This window comes from Trematomus bernacchii, unplaced genomic scaffold (genome assembly GCF_902827165.1).
Source record: "Trematomus bernacchii unplaced genomic scaffold, fTreBer1.1, whole genome shotgun sequence".
Taxonomy (NCBI): domain Eukaryota; kingdom Metazoa; phylum Chordata; class Actinopteri; order Perciformes; family Nototheniidae; genus Trematomus; species Trematomus bernacchii.
This window is the reverse complement of record NW_022987739.1, coordinates 23,240,977-23,261,072: the sequence shown is the minus strand read 5'-3', so window position 1 is coordinate 23,261,072 and position 20,096 is coordinate 23,240,977. Positions and strand designations below refer to the sequence as shown.

The following is a 20,096-nucleotide window of genomic DNA, read 5'->3' as shown; positions in this document are numbered from 1 at the left end:
TGCTTTGTTGTGTATGGTGCATACATAACACACAGTAAGAGAAGAAGGAAACATAAGAAAAGGGAGAAAAAAATTACTATAGGCTATTAACAATTTTCACATTATAAAATTGATAAATATTTACACCAAATATATATTCAAAAAATCTAAGTACAATATAATAGGTTATAAAACTCAAATGTATGCAGTATGGGGATCTAAAATGGAGCGCTTACATACAGTTACTTTATTCATTATTATGATACTCTTGGGCCCGTAAAATAAGGTGTTACAGACTATTTGTTTTTCAAATATTTTTCCCGTTGTACAGTCTGACTGTATTAGTTAAGTTGAAACAGCTGTAGAAAAGGACACACACACACACAGCTGACTCCCTTAGGGCATAATGACATCACAGCATTACATAGATCCTAAAAACAAATACAAAAACAAGGAAGTCAACAACATGCTGCCCAGGCAACAGCCGTTTTTAACAGGAAGTCATGCAACAGGAAACTGACATGACTTTCTACTTTCACTCAATCATTCACACACAGCTGCAGGGAAACACACAGTAACGTGTGTGTTCACCACTAAATCATCTCTGCAGTACAAATCCTACACGTTTTCATTGTTATTGACATTTATTTTGCTCCTTTGTCTTCCAGAGGCTGATTGATGAGCAGCAGGGTCAGCTCAGTCAGTATGAGAGTGCTGCGGGTCAGTGTGTGGGCGAGCTGCAGAAGGCCCAGGACCAGGTCCACTCGCTGCAGGCCAAGATCAGAGAGAGCGAGACCAGGAACCAGGTACCACCTCCTCCTCCATCTGATCATAACTCTTTATGGCAGATCTCTGTGATGTTTTGTACTGAGTCTACTGTGTGTGTAGAAGCTGCTGGAGCGGCTTGCTGAGATGGAGTTGGAGCTGCGTTCGGCCCAAGAGGAAGCCCAGCGACGGGAGAGGAACATCCAGAACATCGCTGATACTGCCAACTCCAAGGAGGCAGAGGTATAGAAATGTATAGATATACATATAGACCAATACTGGGATAGGAGACAAGAAGGCAGAGTTTTAAACAAAAACTGAAAAGATTGAACACAGCAGAATGTCAAATGGGAAAATGAACAAAGAACGCACTGTTTCCTATCTAAGCTGTGTTTGTATATGTGTGTTTTCGCAGGCTGCAGAGCTGTGTCGGGTGATTGAGGAACAGAATAAGATGCTGTGTTCTCTCAAAGAGCTCGCCAACCGCAACCAGCTGCAGCAGCTGCAGGTTTGTCCTCCATGCGGACACTGAATGATACCAAATGTAGCTTTATAAAAAGAAATACAATAATATAGTGTCTTTACTTGTTTCTAATTCTGATTTTCTTTACTCTCTCTTTGAATCCGTCCCTCTCTACCCTTCTGTGTGTGTGTGTGTGTCCGTCTCTCCCTCCCCCCTCGCTGGGTGTTCTCCTCCAGGCGTTGGGTGCAGACAGTGTCCGGGGTCAGGGTGAGGTTCTGGCTCTGCAGGCGTCTCTCTTCCAGGCCCAGCTGGAGCTGCAGGCGGATGAGAGGGTGCAGCGGCAGGCGGTGAGGGCGCAGGACGACCTGAGCCGAGCCCTGCAGAGGCTGGAGACCGACCTGCAGGGGGCGCTGCAGCACCGCAGGGAGACCCAGAGACACAACCAGGTGAGGATATTACACCAGTATCATTTAGCTGATTCTTTAATCCAAAGCAACATACATACTTCAATACCAAGCCCATAAACGAGGTTAAGTGCACAAGGACACTTCAAATGTTGACTGCAAGGGATTGGGAGCAAACCATTGACCCTCTGAGTGGTAGACACCCATTTACCCCATGAGACATATACCCCCATATGTAGCATAATCAGAACAAATGCATCAGTAGTGTTCTCTAAAAGATCACCTTGCTTCCTAGCTCTTTGATTTTGATTTGATGATTTGATGTGTGTGTGTGTGTGTGTGTGATGCTCAGGATCTGCAGCTGGCTCTGGAGAAGGCCCGGTCGGCCCTGCAGGAGAGAGAGGAGAAGCTGAAGGAGGGCGAACAAGAGAGGCAAAGACAGGAGGAGGAGAGACAGAAGACCCTCACAGAGCTGAGGACGGCCCTGCAGACCAAAGAGCAGCTGATGCAGGTCAGACACACTCACACTGCTTCATGCTCTCAGATATACTGCACACACACCTGCACACATTAACAGGATTCATACAGAGGGCACATCCCAGGAGTTCATTCTGCAGATACTTTGCATGATTCTCATAACAAACTGAAGCTAGCAAGCTCAAGTTCCTCTGAAATACAAGATGTATTTCATAAGAGTCTGTGTTGATGATTTCACTTCCTCTCTAATGTGGTGTTTTTTGTATTCATGTTTCTGCTAAAAGTATTCTAAATGTAGTTGTTTCTTTTTTCTCTTAGGACTACTGTGAGCTGCTGGAGGATCCAAAGGAGAAGAGAGACTCTCTGCTTCAGAAACTCCGGCAGCGTATCAAGGAGAGAGACCGAGCTCTGGAGGTAAACACACACACGCACGCACACACACACACACACACACACACACACACACACACACACACACACACACACACACACACACACACACACACACACACGTACACACACACGTACACACACACGTACACACACACGTACACACACGTACACACACGTACACACACGTACACACACACACACACACGTACACACACACACACACACACACACACACACACACACACACACCCCAATGTTGAGAGAGGCTTATGTTTAAAAGCCAGGAAAAAGTCCGTAATATGTGACCTTTAATTTCTTGTGTACAATATCATGTCACTACTGTCTATTCTTAGCGCCAAGCATCACCATTACATTAAATAATGCTATAAAAGTGAAGACCATATTTATTTTTAATTAGTGCCTCTGTCTCCTTTAACCTTTATTAGGAATATATATATATATGTATATATATTTAATGAATTTTTTTTGCAATTATTTTATCATAAAATCCCCATTGATATTTAAAAATCCAGAATATGTGTTCCTTTTGGAGGACTCTTCAATGTAAGATAAGACTCTTTGTAGTTATGGCGGTACGGCTCAGGTCAAAACCCCATCCTCTGCGGTTTATTAATGTTCAGACCTATACTGTCATGTTCTGTGATAATGAAGGTGCTTTTGACCAATCCCCAGCGAGCAGTAGACGAGAAGTTCCGCAGCGTGGAGGAGAAGGAGGAGGAGACCCGTCGGCTCCGGCTGCTGCTCAGAGAGAAGGAGAGAGATCTGGAGAGGCAGCGCTGCGTGCTGTCCAACAACGAGGAGACCATCACTGTAAGAACACACACACACACACACTTCCTCTTTTTCCTCTCTCTCTGCAACCAATCACTCATTGATGCTTCTGTGTGTGTCAGAGCCTGGAGCTGCTGCTGCGGGGGAAAGCTCTGGAGCTGGAGCAGGTGTGTGACGCCTGGAGGAACGTGCAGCGGCAGCATCAGCAGAGCGCAGGGAGACAGAGCGGCATCCTGGGAGAGAGAGACGCCATCATCGGTCAGCTGCAGGGGGCGCTGCACGCTCGCTCGCAGGAGGCCCAGGTACACAGGAAGTTACAAAGGAAATGGGTTTACTAAAACCTTTATATCAGTTATAATCAGTTCCTGACTGCAGACAAATTAGACTTTTTCACTTGGTCTGTTACTGTGGTCAAAGTGTCATGGTAGTCATTATTAGTACAATCCTACGATTAGCAATCACTAAAGAGACAGAAATATTTAGGAAGCGAAAACGCTCATAAGGACTCCATTTAAACTGAGAATTAAAAAATAAGGTTATACTGCAAATAACATTTGTGACCTTGTTAAGACTCATACTGAGATAATGCATCTTTCTTACTACTGCAGATGAACATTCATATTGGCTACAATAAAACATGAATACTGAGATTATTAGAACACACATTTACAAATGACAATATAAATAATACCACAATAACAGAACATGCAATGAAAGCCAAAAGCCTACATGGCACAGTTTTAATATTTTACATAAATATTTTCAAAATAAACTGAATCTGAAATAAAAAAAATCATAAAAGTCATAATAAATGTTTCAATAAATAATTATCTTGTGAAGAAAAGGTGATATTTAACATTTGTTGAATGGGATTTTCTTATGATTCGCTGTCTCTGTTTCATGTTTCTTCCTCTCTCCTCTGCAGGACATGCGCTGCTCTCTGCTGGCTCAGATCCAATCAGCTCCCAGCGATGTTCTGGAGGAGCTGAAGATCCGACTCCAGCTCAAAGACCGCCTCTTCCAGGAAGTTCTAGCCGACCGCACCCAGCAGGCGAAAGAGCACCATGAGCAGGTCCAGGATCTGCTCCGGACCATCAGCTCCAGGGACCAGTACATTCAGGTAGAGTGGAGAAGCTCAGTAGAATCACTTACAGTCAATATAAAGCTGTCTATGGATACAAAAATGACTCAAATCTCTGCCCAGGTCTCTGGGAGCCGGCTCGGGGAGGTGCTGGGCGAGCAGGCGGGTCGGCTGACGGAGCTCCGCAGGCAGCTGAGCTCGGGGGTCGGGTGGGGGTCGGACTCGGACTCGGCTGTGGAGCTGCAGGCGGTGCAGGAGGAGCTGCGTCTGGCTCTCAGGAGGGAGAGGGAGAGCCAGGAGCTGAGCAGGAGTCAGGCCAGCAGGGAGGAGGCCCTCAGCAGGAGGCTGCAGGGGAAGGAGGAGATCATCAGGGTCAGTGTGATATTTGTAATGTAATCTTTACATACAGTATATTGTTGTATAAGAAGACAATACTGAAATGAGAGAAAATGCAATATACTGGTAAACCAATAGCTGTGATACTTGAAATAAAATGAAATATTGGTATCATGTTAAAAATGAGTGATGCACTAGTCTATTAGTCAGCTTATCCATTCATTTATTGACATCGTCAGCAACTTTTAACGATAATTGTTATTTGTCATGCAAAATTATCAGAATATTTTAAATGTCAGTATGTTTGTAATATGAAACTGAATTTCTGAACACAAGTCATTTAAAGACGTCACCTTGAACTTCGAGACACTGTTGGATACTTTTTACTTTTCTGACATGCCTAAATGAAATTATCACAGTACTTCAGCACCAAAATCTAGTCTCCAAATGAGCAACTATGCCACCAATAAAATACATTCACAAAGATATTTACCTCTTTGGGAGCATCTTTAGTAGTTATTTAAGGCAACAAAATAAACCAAAAAGTTTAACTTCCCATTGCTTTTCAAATGCAGCTGCCCCTTTTCACCTATTAATCCAATACAGTATGTTGTGTTGATTATGTGTACATGCATGTCAAAGTGCCCTTGTGTGTGTTCTGCAGGACTTCCAGAGGCAGATGGTGGAGCCCTCCGCCCTCCCTCTGGTTGAGCAGTTGACCCTGGAGGTCCAGGAGCTGAGAGAGAGCCTGGTCCAGAGGGACGGTCCCCCAGCCAGGGGCCCCGTCCCGGGCCGCAGGCAGCCTGAGTTTGGAGGTGGGCATCAAAGGAGCATGGGACAGTATCTGTAACTGCATCAGAGCTGCTGTGGTGGTTTAACACAACCTAACACATGGGACTTTCTGGGTGTAAATACTACTGAACCTTTTCAGTGATGGTGACATTTACAACAGTTTTCATTCAGCCATTGCATTGGTCTGCACGCTTCTGAACACGGATGACAGAAATGTCTGTTTCATGAATGATACATTTAATTTTAGGAGTTTTAAACCCCTTAACAAGCTGCATGGTTTGTTTTTCGTACATCTTTTGAAATCTAATTGGGTGAGATAATGACTCAAATTTGACAAACGCTATGATGTTTCATAACTATAAGCCATCTCCATGAGTGTGAACTATTTTAACATCCCTCTATCACTGCAGCAACTTGCCTATTTTGTAACAGGAGGTTATAGAAAACAGAACGATGAAAAACTAAATCTAAAAAGGCAAGAAGAAGGATCACGTTTTACTGTGTTTGTGGCCTCTGTGGTTCAGTATGGTTCCTACATTTGATATCACTTGAAAGAAGATCATGACTCTGATCAAAAGTTTGGTTTTGTTATCTTCAAGCTTCTGCTTAAAAAACAAGTTCTTATTAAGGGGTTCAGTATAGAAGGAAATATCAGATCCTACACGAAAATACAACAAAAAAGGCTAAAATAAGTAGTACTTACTAATTTTCATGTGTACTTCAAAATATATGAAATGATTTATATCTGTGACTTCAAGTCTGAACATTGCTAGAATCTTTTTTTATTTCTTTTTCATTTTGTAAATATAAAATGTTTTTTCTAATCATTTTGGAACAAAGTTCTTCACGTTAACCTAGCTGTTTTTTTCCTGAGATTATAAATGGCGGGAACTTTTTTTTTCCATTGTTTTTTAAATGTCTAAATGTGCAGTTAGATGTGCTGTTGCTATTTTGTATGATTCACAGCATCGTTGACGATTTACTTTTTAAATCAGGATGCAACTGTTTGTATGCCAGTGGTAATATATTACTTATTGTGTGCAAGCGTGCATGCGTGTGTGTGTGTTTTGAATGCTATCAATTGTATGACAATTTAAACTAACATGTTATTTAACTGAACAATATGAATTATAAGCACATTCCACATTGCCTTTATGTGATTATGATGCTGTGTACTTTTGTAAAGTCAATGCTTAGCTTGTTCAAAGTTTGCTTGTGTGACGTGCAATTCAACAACCATCAGCTCCACTTCTTTGGTTCAATATTAATGATTATGACATATACTATCGAGTTCGTTCGACACTGGATTACAGTAAGTACGAATGTTTCTTTTTATGCTTATTGACATTCCCATGAAGCTGAAGAATGTAAAGAATGTCTCTGCGCAGACTCCATTAAAGTTTCACACACACTTTTTGGATGGCAAATATATTTAATTTATACATTTTCAACCTTACCATGTAAATAGGCGCTTTCACACCAGAGTACTTTTCCCAGTATAGTTCCGATAGTTCTTGACATTTTGCGTTCACACCAACAAAATCCGGAACTAGAATTGAGTTCATGAGAACCTTTTCAACCCCTTTTTAGTCCCTGCTAGAGAGCAGGTACTTTCATGGGAGAAAAAGGTTCCCATTTCTGATAGGCTGGGCGGATTGCAAACCACGCCCCGTAAAACTCGGACAAGTTTTGTGGAGCCGCCATTGTATTTGCTGGCATTAGCATTATTAGCATTAGCATTAGCCCAGCGCACCAACGGAGAGAGACTAATTTATGGCAACACAAAAAAAAACATGGGAGCGGTGGAGATGAGGAGGTGTCGGCGTTCTGGCAATTTACTCGGAAGGCTTCAGTAGAAGCAAGTCCCCAACTCCGGGGACTTCCGGCCGGGGACTTCGGGTGGCAGTATACGCCGTGAAGTTTTTTGCGGCCTGCCAGTAAACCCAAAGCAGAAGAAGACGAAGTGACGTCAGCGGCTTAATTTGCCTAATCCTTCCCCAGGAACTTATTCCGGTGTGAACGCGATCTGCTCTTTAGTTCATCAGAACTAAAGAGTTCTGATGAACTAAGTACTGGGAACTAAGTACGACAAAGTACTTGGTGTGAAAGTGCCTACTTGGCGCTTTCACACCGCAGTACTTTTCCCACAAAGGTTCATCAGAACTCTTTAGTTCTCATGAACTAAGTACAGATCGCGTTCACACCGGAATAAGTCCCTGAGGGAGGATTAGACAAATGAAGCCGCTGACGTCACTTCGTCTTCTTCTGCTTTGGGTTTACTGGCAGGCCGCAAAACAACTTCATGGTGTATACTGCCACCCGAAGTCCCCGGCCGGAAGTCCCCGGAGTTGGGGACTGGCTTCTACTGAAGCCTTCCGAGTAAATCGCCAGAACGCCGACACCTCCTCATCTCCACCGCTCCCATGTTTTATTTTGTGTTGCCATTAGTTAGTCTCTCTCATACATGCCAACCTTTCCAAATCTAAAAGAGGTAGGTTTGCGCGTGGAAAATGTGCACGCCCAAATTAGGTAATCAGAAGAAATGTAACCACAGTAATTACAGGTATAAACCATGTATTTAATATATTTCATCACTTTTTGTATTTTTCACAAAAATTGGTCATACAATGTTCAGTCACTTTAGTGCTTGGTATGTAGCAGACTTGGCTTTCTTGAGAAGTTCAGGGTCTGGAACCTTGATAAACTCGTGATCTGCTGTCCACTTGGCTTTAAACACATTGTCCCACCCAGGGGCGGACTGGCCATCGGGACGTTCGGGACGAAACCCGATGGGCCGGTGCTGAAGTGGGCCGGTCGGACGATGTGGCCCCCCCCCCCCCCCCCCCCCCCCCGTCGACAATTTCCTCGCGGTATTTACTTGCGGCACCGAGGTGGGCCGCTCGGATAACTCACTAGCATTTTTTTTTTTATAATTTGGGAAGATTGAAATCGGTAGGAAAAGCCAGCTAAATCGGTAGGCGGTAGAAACATGTAAAAAGCGGTAGACTACCGCCCAAATCGGTAGGGTTGGCAGGTATGCTCTCTGTGTTTGTGCGCTGGGCTAATGCTAATGCTAATAATGCTAATGCGAGGACAATAAAATGGCAGCTTCACAAAACTTGTTTTGAGTTTTACGGGGCGTGGTTTGCAATCTGCCCAGCCAATCAGAAATAGGAACCTTTTTGCTCTCTAGCAGGGACGGAAAAGGGGGTAAAAAGGTTCTCATGAACTAATTTTAGTTCCGGATTTTTTTGGTGTGAACGCAACATTTCGGAACTATATCGGAACTAAAGTGGGAAAAGTACTGCGGTGTGAACGCGCCTATTGAGTTTAATAAATACACCTGCCGTGTATTGTATGGATTTTTTAGGAGGTTTTCATGGTTTGTTCACTTGAAATAACTGTTCACTTCACGCCCAAATAGTTTTATGATCCCCCTGTCTCTATTGGGACATCCTTATCTGCCTTTACTGACTACAGTAAACAGACAGTTACACATTATGTCCCCAAAAACAAAATGCATCATAAGCACAAGCACTAGTTTCAGACATCACACTTTATTTGTTGCTTTGTAAATGTTTCCTCACTGGAGCCCCGAAAACAACATAATTATGACGTGTCATTTATACTTAAACATATAATAAATAAACACCAATTTCTATGACATAGGGCCACCATAGAACTTAATACATATCTGCAACCAGTGTTGTATTCAGAATTTTTGAAATATTCAGTCGAAATTTCTTGAGAAATTTCAATTCTTAAGGTTACCTAATTTACTTGAATTTACCCAATAATTGTTAGGTTCCCTTTTATATTTGCCTCTAAATGATGTCTGAAATTGAAAAGAGCTCTCCACACTGTAAGCAATACAATTATAGTGGAGAAACAATAAAAAACAAGTAGATTCTTTTGTCACATATATCATAAATATTCTGAAGAAATACTAATGATCAATAACACACTTATAACTCTGATATAATAGAAATAAAAATGTTAAACCTACAGAAGCTATATTGAATGCATGATTTCAGTGGTTTCTGCAGCACTGAAATGTATATTAATTTGTCACCGAATCCAAATAGTAATGAGGGTTACATAGTTCTATCAAATAAATATGGTTCCAATTATGCTAATAAGAGCCTTACCTGCCTCAGCTTTGAATTATTTAACCTCATTTCAAGGAAAAGTCAAGGCCATGATTTAACTCCTTACAGTTTCATGTGAAATTTCCATGGCTTGGATTACCCATGTTCCTGTTCTATTTACAAGCAACATTGTCGAAATAAACTATTATTATTTTCCATTCAGTCCAATGGCTTTGTACTGAATGTACTGCACTGAAAGTTTGATCACACAGTTAATAACACAGAGCACTACTCACAACAGTGAACTACGAGCTGCTCATACTCACATACAGCTATACTGCAGCAGATGATGTTGCATTACAAATGACATCATGATGAAGGAGGAGAATGTCCACAAGTCACTAAATGTCCCTTCTGTGTTGACAGTGGGATATCAGTAGAATGGTTGATGAATTGCACAAAGTCACAAAGCAAACAGAAAACTCAGAAAGAGTGAAATGGAAAATAATTTCCTATGAATGGTAGAAATCTAACCTTTTTTTCCCGTCTCTACGCAGAACTGAGCTCAGAGGAGGAAGACGAGGCTGAAGATGACCTGAACAGCGAGTACACTGAAGAGGAAGACGAGTCTAAACTGGGGGTCCAGTTTGCAGCCAACACCAAGGTATACATATATTTGACTCAAAGATATTTAAGAGGTAATTTAAAGTGAATGGAAGCCAAATATCCCACGATAAACACAACAATCTTTTTAGTGTGTTAATGCTGATGTTAGTCCAGTGCTCAGAGAGGTTAACATTAACGTACTTATGATTTATCATCACAAGGGAATGAGATACCAACGAGGAATTTAGCAGTAGAGATATATAGTCATCTAGTAATAGCGCTTTGAAGGTTTTGGCCCCTAATATGTTTTATTTCCCTTAATCTTACTACTATTTTTATTTTGAAAATGCCCCTTAATGTGTGTGGTTCTTATTTAACTGAGCAAGTTATTTTTGGAGTTCGTATTCAGAGCTTTATATGAGTTTATTGGTATGTACTTTTTAAACAAATGTGCAGTGTGACACAATGCCTACACTAAATAAAGTATACTTTACATCTACTCTGAAAGTTATTGTTAGCCTAGGACCAACCATTAAACCGAACTGAGTGAAGGAGGCAGATTTATGTCCGAGGGCTGGAGGTTTATGAGACATGAAGCGGCTGTGAACTTTAAATATTTATCTTGGATCTCTGGTCAGTTTACATTTACAAAAAAAGGATGTGTTCAATAAGATAACTGCAGCTTCGTCGTGCACGCATCGTAAGTAACTGTTAATCAATAATCCTCACTGTCTGTTCCAACAGGGACCTGGAGGCACAGGAAGACCTCCGTCCCAGGACGTGCCGTTTGAAGGCCAGGGCCTGATGGAGGTCAAGCAGCTGGTGGAGCAGAAGAGGGCGGTGGAGAGAGAGCTGGGGGAGCTGAAGGCTCAGCTGGAGAAGGCCGGCTTCTCCTCACTTTCACAGATGAGGTAAGATGATTACGATAAGGATTACGGCTCAACGTGTCCTACTACTAAGTATTGTCCTTGAAGTAACCTTCCTCCCCTGTGACACTGTAGTGGGAATTGATTGCAGTTGAAAGTATTCCCAAACAAACACTATTTCCTGATGTTTAATAAAAACTACAATTAACAGATATTATATAAGCGTCTTTGAGCGCTGAGAACGTGCTTGATAAATCAAATGTATTTTTATTATTATTATTATATTCAGATTTTTTGTAAGCCTTTTCAAGAAATTAAACTATATTTTGTGTTTTTTTTAAATGTAAGTTTGGCTGAGAGCGACAGATGGAAGACTGAGTAATAAGACATAAACGTACACATTATGTTTTAGTCTTTTAATGGGATATTCTCTGAAAATAAAGATAAAGAACTACAAAGGGACAAGAAGAGCAAAGACCAAGTCTGTTTCCATTTGTAAAAAAGAATGCTCGTATCTGCCCATGATTCATATCTTTTCCAAAATGTTATGAGTTCTTGCTCGGCCTACGCTACACGAATCCACCAAGGTTATTACAATTGGGTAAAACCTCTAGTCTTCGGTCATTCTGCTGACAAACACCGACATAATGGAGCTGATGGTAACACACCTATCCATTCAACTTACAGCAGCATTAAGCATTCTTTGGCCACTAGAGGGCCACAGGATATTTCTAACCGTCCACCTCTATTCCTCTGTTTTAAAGGAGAGCTCTGTTCAGCCTGAAAGCAGAGAACGGAGATCTGAAGCACCAGCTGACTGAAGGCCTGCAGGCCGACAGTAAGCAGGGTGTGGACGGCGAAGAAGAGGAGGTGGAGGAGTTGGATGTGACCATAGAAGGGGTGGAGGAGGAGGAAGAAGAGGAGGAGGAAAACTCTGGAATGTGGGATACCTGGGATGGCGATCTGACTCTCTTGCAGACCAACATGCAGAGTGGAGAGCAGCAGAGAGCCAAAAGACCTCAGACCCTGCAGCTGCTCAGCAACACCTCACAGGTAGGGACCACTCAGCAGAAAAAAACGTGTGCGTGGAAATAAGGATGTTTTAGGTACTTGTGGGTTAGCTGTCGCTTCTTTTTAATAGCGGGTAGCTGGCTCCTCCACATTAACTTTTTCATTTGTCAAAATAACAAACATTAATCCTAGGGAATAGGGTTATTTAGAGAGTCTGAAAAAAACTAAAAAAGTGGCGACAGATAACCCATAAGTACCTTGTTCTATTTCATTTTAAGACTTATTTAATCCGTTATTGGCTCCTTCATTTGGCGTTATCCTTGTTGAAATTCTAACCCTTATTTTAATTTGTCCCCCAGGATGCTCCTGGACAGGGCGCCACATCCTCTGTCTTGTGTGGAAAGTCAGTCCGTCTGCAGCAGAAGAGCAAAGAGCTTCGAGAGAGACTGATGGTGTCTGAAGCCACCGTGCAGGCTCAAGCCGAGCAGCTCAAAGACTACAGGGAGCTGCTCAGTGAGTGGACATAGCTACATCTTGAATTTAATTGAATTGAATTGGGAGGGATGAACTCCTCTTTAATGGTCACACATGCAGAGCACACAGCACACACAGTGACATTTGGCCTCTGCTTTTAACCCATCTTAGTACTAGGAGTCTAGTACTAGGAGCAGTGGGCAGCTATTGTACAGCGCCCGGGGAGCAATGGGATTGAGGGGGGTGGGGGGTGTCCGGTGCCTTGCTCAAGGGCACCACGGCAGGGCAGGAGGTGAACTGGGACCTCTCCAAGTAGCAGTCCACACTCCATATTTAGGTCTGTTCAGGGACTTGAACCGGTGACCCTTCGGCTCACAGTCCAAGCCCCTACCGACTGAGCCACTGCCGGACATCTACTCAGCAACATAAGCAAAAGAAACATCAGTAATTGTTTGTTGCTAGTGGTGTCAGCTGCAAATACACTGGAATAAAGTTTCTTCTTCTTCTGTGTGTACAGCGGAGACAGCCGTGGAGCAGGACAGTAAGCAGGTCCAGGTGGATCTGCAGGACATGGGCTACGAGACCTCCGGCCGCAGTGAGAACGAGGCGGAGAGGGAGGACACCAGCAGCCCAGGTACATATAACCGTTTAAACATTGTCAGAGGCACAGTTTTAGAAAATAACCATACAAGAAAAGGGGAAGAAAAGTGAAACTATTCATTATTTACTAGGTTATATAAACTATTCAATTTCAAAGCTTTTCCTGCTGGTTAGTTGTAGTAGCATCACAAAAACACCAGAGGGCGGCAGCGCACAGTATACTGTCTTCACATTGACACATTTGCAGTGGTATTTAGATACTTTGCTTCAGTTGAAATGTACAATGTACTCTTTTGCAAGGCAAAAATACATATTTTTATACTCATAATATTAGTTTGACTTTCTCAAATGTAATTTATGTACAATAGTTCACTACAATGTTAAGAAAATTGCTATAGAAACAGTTTTTCTTGTTATTATATTATTTATTATTCTGCAACTCATATTTAGTAAATGGAGTTTAAAACTCAAAAAGATATTTTAATTTGTACAGCACTTTACCAGCGAGCAGATCCTCTGACACAGCACAACAAGCAGCCTTTAAAGGTCTCCTATTATACTATTTGTAGGCATATATTATAGGTCTATAAAAAACATGTCTATGAAGTGTTTTGCTCAAAATACCAAACAAATCACCCATTCTAGCCATGCCTACATCCCTCTATTTCATAAGTAAAAAAAAAAAAAAAATTGAAAGAAAAAAAATAAAAAGAGGGGGGGGGGGGGGTTTGCCTGCTCAGGAGAATTCTACCCAGATACTCAGCTAAGTGCTGCCGTGATTAAACGCCATATCATGTTCAAAACCACATCAAGGATTATTTCTGAAATAGTATGGAGCTCAAAGACATAAAAAAAGTGCATTTTGCATGATAGGAGACCTTTAAAATGTCTTGAAACATTTTAAATAAAAGGCACAGGTCTGGGATTATTGCAGTGCTGTTGGTTAAAACTGTATTTGTTCCACTACAGTGCATGAGCATGTGATATAAAGGAACCATGGGAAAGTGTTTTTTGTATAACTCCTCAGTGCTGCTTCCAGGACTCAGATGAATGCGTGTGCTGTTTGTTCCCGGACAGAGTTTGATGACCTGGAGATGTGCACGTCTCTGGACTGTGGTTCCCAGTGGTGGCCTGCCAACAGCGGCAGCAAGGGCTCCACCTTCACCAAGACCCCCCCTCAGAGCTCCGGGGATGGGGACGAGATGTCCTCTCTGCAGCGCCTGGTGGAGGACCTCCGCTCCCAGCTGACCCGCTCTCAGGGGGTGATCCGCGGGCTGCAGAGCCGGCTGCGCTCCCTCTCCACCTCCAGCGACTACGGCCCCTCCACCCCCCGCAAGGTCAACTGGTCCTTCCAGGCCTCGCCCACCCAGAGCGGCGCGGAAGATGACGAGGGTTGGCAGTCCTCAGACGGAGGTGCTCTGGCCTCTCCCCGTCACCCCCAAGCAGACAAGGGCCTGCTGGAGCTGGTGTCCCGTGTGGACGCTCTGGAGGACCAGCTGAGGAAAGGAGGCAAGGAGCCAGGCAGCGAGGACGTGAAGTCTGCCACATGGCCGGGGTCAGTACCAGGACATTTCCTCATTCTTCTTTATTTTTCAAGTTGATATATACATCAGATCACAGCAGAATAAAGTTCCATATTTTTAAGTAAAGTAAGAAGTAAAACATGTATAAAGAAAAAGGAAATAAAAGAAAATAACAAACATTTACTTAAAAAATGTAAATACAAGTGAACCTGATTTTAATAATGTAATTTAATGTACACAATATCTGTTTTTTGTAATTACTGCACATATTTTATTCCATTCTATTTCAATGTAAATACTGCTATATTTTACTATCTTTTTTATAATTTTTTAATGTTATTATAGTTTTCTTAAAATAGTTCTCTATCTGTGTTTTTAATTTTTGTTTTACTTTTATGTATGCACCACGACACCTAGTCAAATTCCTCGTATGTGTCAACCTACCTGGTAATAAACCTGCTTCTGTTTCTGATTCTGATTCTGAATACAGATGATCTGGAAACAAACATTTTCTGGACATGAATGTAAATGCTTCACTGCAGGATCTCTGCAACAGATATATATAAATACATTTTTAATTCTATCAATATATACTGTACAGATGAAAACACACCTTATAGGGTAAAGCTATCAAGCCAGGTACAGAATCTGAACCTTAGAACATTATCATTGTTTGAAAAAGGGCAGAGGGACATCTGCTATCATGAGGTATTATTCATTTCTATTTATAATGCTAATGGCTAAGCTTCAGACATATTTAGTATTTGCATAATCCTTTTTTATAATTTGTATCTATTTGACCTTATCGCAATTAATAATGTCTAATTAATAATGTCAACAAACAAAACAAATGATTACCTAATTTGTATCTGGTTGTATCATTTTTAAACCATTTGGATGTATGGGTGTGATGGTCTTGTAAATATGATTGTATAAGTCGCTGAAACGAATGAAAAAGCCCAAAGCCTATGATTTGCAATGAGACAATTCGGACAAATATAGGATTTAGTTTATTATGATAGCAAATAGAAGAAGGAAATGTGTTGTGTGTTGCTTTTGTAGACTGGTTAGTTACTTATAAATAAAATTGCTGTAGTTCCCTCTAGGATGAGTATTGTGATTCAAATAATAAACATCAAAACTGGTTCAGTTGTGTTCATCATCTATTATCTCACATATAAAAACATAGATAACAACACTAATTTATCTATTTCTTCTTCTTTAGTAAATTCGACACCCTGATCCAGGCCCAGGCCAGAGAGCTGTCTCACCTCCGCCAGCGTCTGAGGGAGGGTCGGGGGGTGTGCAACATCCTCACCCAGCACCTGGGGGACACCACCAAGGCCTTCGAGGAGCTGCTGAGGGCCAACGACATCGACTACTACATGGGCCAGAGCTTCAGGGAGCAGCTGGCTCAGAGCGGGGCTCTGGCCCAGCGGGTCAGCGCCAAGATCAGCGGACGTGAGTGGCCTGCTTTGATTCACTTTATATACAGCAGTGATATGGAGTCTCAAAGATGTCCGAGTTTATTTGATACATTAACATAGAGTGGGTATGACGTACCCAGATGTTAGCAGCACCATAAGGTCTCGCTTGAAAAAAGCTAAGTTAGTTTATGATACTTACAAGTTTTGATCAGAATGGTATTCTCCATATATTGACACCACTTTCATAGCTGAAGCGCAATAGCAAACGGCAGACGTAAATAGCTAATGTAAACAAACTACAAGACGGTCATAACTCCCTTCACCACCGCTAAGCTAACGCCGGCTAATATTTGGTGTGATAACGCTTAGCAATCTCTTTCCGTCACGTGTTAGCAACCGCCGTTTTAAAGACACATACAAGCTGCAGACATACACAAGTGGGGTATTTACTGACATGTTTTATGTCATAGAACAAAAACATGAACATCTGTTAAGCTTGTATTAACCACAGACCTTATTTTAGGCATCTAACCAAAAACTGACTTTGAGACAAGGGAACCCAAAAGTGCTTAAATGCTAACTCTTTCCAACAGGAGATCGTCATGAAGATCCAGATGAGAAAACAGAGCTGCTCGCTATCCGGTCAGTGCTCGTGTGTGTGTGTGTGTGTGTGTGGTGTGTGTGTGTGTGTGGGTGTGTGTGTGTGTGTGTGTGTGTGTGTGTGTGTGTGTGTGTGTGTGTGTGTGTGTGTGTGTGTGGTGTGTGTGTGTGTGTGTGTGTGTGTGTGGTGTGTGTGTGTGTGTGTGTGTGTGTGTGTGTGTGTGTGTGTGTGTGTGTGTGTGTGTGTGTGTGTGTGTGTGTGTGTGTGTGTGTGTGTGCTTGTGTGTGCTTGTGTGTGTGTGCGCGCTTGTGTGTGCTTGTGAGTTTGTTTATGTTGTGGTGTTGTGTTCTGTTCTGCATTACAGCAGGCCTGATCTCGGTCAATGGAAAGTACTGGTTTGTGACGCTAGCACCGATGTTTGTTCGTCAGTGCAGAATAATCCAATGCTCACTCGATAATATGCCATGATCTCACAGGATAATGAATGACAGAGCTAATTGGTTAATTAAGGAGGGAGGGCAAGAGGGAGAGGGCTGGATATAGACATCTAATTAACAGAAGGCAATTGGCAATTTTAAAAACATTTTATTACAATTCTTCAGACTACATATTATAACACATGAACCAAAAAGATACAGTAAAGGGCTCCTTTTTTCTTTTCTTTTTTTAAATCAAACACTTTTAAAACCAATATTGTAATGGAAATTTTATTCTTCAACACCCCTAAATGGCTCCTACAAATATCAACTCAAAAATGGTTGCATATGTTACATATATATTTATAAAAAATTGAGATATGAGAATATGTGAAAATCATTCCATTTATCCGTTTCTTTCTGTGCCTCATGTCTTATTTTGTTTCTATTTCCCGTCTTTTTCGTCACACACCATGTGAACTTTAATTTTCCTTTACTGGTCGCAGTTGGCCGGGTGTCTTGTCGCACCCTTCAGCAAATCTTAATGTCGACATCACTGCATTACAAAACCATGAAGTCCTGCATGGGCACCGACATGATTGGGTAACCCTCCACCGCCCAAACCATACAACTCATTCATTTGAGCTGAGGAGTCGTGACCAGCAGGTTGGCTGGTGTCTGGGGACTTTAACTGCCCGGACGATCTCACAGCTAATTAGGCAGACAGCTAAAAGAGAGTAAGGACAAAGGGGGACAAAGGGGACTTCTGTGACGGGCACACACAAAGTTACACAAGAGGAACAACAAAGTCTTATGTCCTGTTGTAGAATTTTGGGTTTATTACAGAATAAAAAATCTAATATTTGTATAAATCTAAACTTAAATAATCCATATTTCGATGCTATTAAAGGGGCCCTATCATGCTTTATGGGGGGTTTCCCTTTCCTGACGTGTGTTGTCGGTTTTGGTGCATGTAAATGGCCTGCAAAGGCTAAAATCCCAAAGGTCCATTCAGAGGGAGTTTCTCTCACACACACTCCCCACCTGACTGAAACACTGAGGTTGGACTCCTTATGTAACATAATGACATCATTATGTCACACTCGCGCTTCTATTGGATAGCGCTCAAACACATTGTATCTGAAATGCTAAGGGATGGACCATGTCTAAGCGGTTGACCAATCACAACAGAGCCGACCAGCTAACCAATCGGAGCAGGCTGGGCTCTGGTTTCAGACAGAGGGTGAAAAGAGGTACTGCAGCACAGGCAGTATGAGAAAAATAAAGAACTTTTTGAACATTAAAGCATGGAGAAATGCACAGTAAAAGCACAACATACAAATATGAACCTGAATCAGTATAATATGTCCTCTTTGATAATAAAATGTGCTATAGTGTAAACATTTTGAGAATAGAATTTCCTTCAACTGTGCTTTTTTACAGAGCTTTTAGATTCTCTTAGCTATTTTTTTATTATATTTTCGGTCATCAGACAAGACTTTACAAGGAAAATTAAAAGGAAAACAACTCTGAGTCAAATTTCTGAGTTGGCTGAGAGTCTAAGGCGTGTATAATGTCGGATGTGCATGAAACCATACTAAGTCCCAAAACAGTAGCGGTTGGGAGTCACCTTTGAGGTACACCTTTATCAAAATAATCAATTTAACCGTTTACATGATTCCTTAAATAATAATACTATATTAAGTCCAATATATGATGATACTGAAGAGCTGTAAGGCTTTTTACTCTGGTAATGGGGTACTTGGCAGATTCAATATGTCAAAGGAGGTTAAGTTATAAAATAAAAATGTTTGAGAACAGCTGCTTTAGAAAATCTGCACACCTCAGCATAAACACCTAAAACACTTTTTATTAGGACTATTTTATAAATATTTTAAGCGCAGCTGTCCCTTTTGGCCAAAACTGAAAGCGCAGCATGTGGCTGTCTCTTCTGGATGAGTGGCGAACGTCCTGGATGTTCAGTCGTGTGTAGCATGACACCTAAATCTGTTTCATAACACAGCTCTTTGATTTTCCTACCTAGGTGGGATTACGAGTGAAATAGCTAAAAGGTGCAAAATGAATTGCAATGTCTAAGCTGGAATTTGTCAAATTTAAGTAAATTGTTGACTAATGATAACACACATGAAGTAAGCTAAAAATGCAAAAATAACAATGGTATGGTTTTTCAAACTGGACCGCTGTTAGTGCCAGGACAAAACCCGATAAAAAAACTCCGCTCAGAATAATTAGAGTTTCCCCTCAGAGAACCAGACAGACACAGAGACAGAGGGAGAGGCCTGCAGTAATCTAACATCATGTTGTTGCAGCACAGATGGCAGACCAGATGTGAAGAGGAGAATTATGTGTGTGTTCTGCGACTGTCCCAATGATTCTGGGTGTACTTACAGTGTGTGGCTTTATGCACATGTGTGTTTAGAGGGGGTTGTAGCCAATTCTATGCATTACCTTAATTCACACTAGGACATGATTTGTATGTGTATACAATCATGTAGTGTTAGTGCATGAAAAAACTACTGTTATATATTTTCCAAGCAATTACCAGTAATTTATGAGCAAACGCAGGATGTAAGTATATAATCTAGGTCCCTGGTTATTAATTTCCTGCAATGAATTATGCCAACATCCACCCTAAAACCCTCCTCATTTGGAACAAAAACATTGCCAGTGAACACAACTTAATGCAGGCGGCAATTTCATTGTTGTAAAACCTATTTGGCAAATCTATTCAGTGCTATTATAAATGTAATTTTAGGAGACAAGGCTGGAAAATAATGAATGGACAAAGATTGACACACATATCAGTGGATCAGTACACATGGGAGTACAAAATTACGCAATGAACACATAGGAAAAGGAAGCTGGGATTACATTATCCATAAAGTGTTGTTTGTCCAACCCATTTGTTAGTTTCACGACTGAGTACTTTAAAACCGTCAAACTTAATTTATTCAAACATGCACCTAAGTCAAAAAGTGTTG

At 41.6% G+C, this 20,096-nt stretch overlaps 1 protein-coding gene across 1 annotated transcript in view; it reads left to right on the top strand.

Moving 5' to 3' along the window:
• Positions 1-20,096, top strand: part of pde4dip (phosphodiesterase 4D interacting protein) — a 41,806-nt gene that overhangs the window by 3,174 nt on the left and 18,536 nt on the right. Inside the window, exons 2-20 of the mRNA XM_034147301.1 lie at positions 648-785; positions 868-987; positions 1,160-1,252; positions 1,444-1,653; positions 1,964-2,122; positions 2,407-2,502; positions 3,175-3,312; positions 3,396-3,575; positions 4,199-4,393; positions 4,478-4,726; positions 5,355-5,505; positions 10,128-10,234; positions 10,921-11,087; positions 11,807-12,095; positions 12,413-12,566; positions 13,045-13,161; positions 14,205-14,682; positions 15,876-16,111; positions 16,671-16,719. Of these exons, the coding sequence (XP_034003192.1) occupies positions 648-785; positions 868-987; positions 1,160-1,252; positions 1,444-1,653; positions 1,964-2,122; positions 2,407-2,502; positions 3,175-3,312; positions 3,396-3,575; positions 4,199-4,393; positions 4,478-4,726; positions 5,355-5,505; positions 10,128-10,234; positions 10,921-11,087; positions 11,807-12,095; positions 12,413-12,566; positions 13,045-13,161; positions 14,205-14,682; positions 15,876-16,111; positions 16,671-16,719 (3,326 nt within the window). The remainder of the gene's footprint in view (positions 1-647; positions 786-867; positions 988-1,159; positions 1,253-1,443; positions 1,654-1,963; positions 2,123-2,406; positions 2,503-3,174; positions 3,313-3,395; positions 3,576-4,198; positions 4,394-4,477; positions 4,727-5,354; positions 5,506-10,127; positions 10,235-10,920; positions 11,088-11,806; positions 12,096-12,412; positions 12,567-13,044; positions 13,162-14,204; positions 14,683-15,875; positions 16,112-16,670; positions 16,720-20,096) is intronic.